The sequence below is a fragment of the Chaetura pelagica genome, unplaced genomic scaffold, assembly GCF_000747805.2.
Source record: "Chaetura pelagica isolate M959 unplaced genomic scaffold, ChaPel_1.0 scaffold962, whole genome shotgun sequence".
In the NCBI taxonomy this organism is placed as follows: Eukaryota; Metazoa; Chordata; class Aves; order Apodiformes; family Apodidae; genus Chaetura; species Chaetura pelagica.
Genome location: NW_009952479.1, coordinates 788784 through 789157, shown reverse-complemented (window position 1 = coordinate 789157; position 374 = coordinate 788784). Strand labels below are relative to the sequence as shown.

General features: G+C 65.2%; 1 protein-coding gene across 1 annotated transcript in view; it reads right to left on the bottom strand.

Moving 5' to 3' along the window:
* Positions 1-374, bottom strand: part of LOC104398554 (probable low-specificity L-threonine aldolase 2) — a 20116-nt gene that overhangs the window by 886 nt on the left and 18856 nt on the right. Inside the window, exon 2 of the mRNA XM_010008677.1 lies at positions 126-263. Within this exon, the coding sequence (XP_010006979.1) occupies positions 126-263 (138 nt within the window). The remainder of the gene's footprint in view (positions 1-125; positions 264-374) is intronic.

Genomic DNA, 374 nt, shown 5'->3' with positions numbered 1-374 from the left:
CCCGTGCTGCTCCTGGGGATGCCCCAGCCTGTACGGGCTCAGCCTGATGCCCTGGAACAAGGAGGAAACCCCAGCTTGTGTCGATCCCATCTGGTCCCAGGAATCCCTAACCTGCGCAAGCCCACCTTGGAGAAGCAGAGGGTAACAGAGTCACAGTGCTGGGTGATCCGAGCTGGCTCCACATCCTGGGCCACTGCTGCGTTCAACAGCCGTGCTCCGTCCGTGTGCACCCGCAGCCCGTAGCAGTCAGCGAGCCCCCGGACCTGGGGGAGCACAGGAGCTGGGCTGGGAGGCAGCCCTGGAGACACTCAGCCTGGTGGGGGGGCTGGCAATGGTGTGAGCTGTGCTCTGTGCTCCTCGGCAAGGCCCCAGTG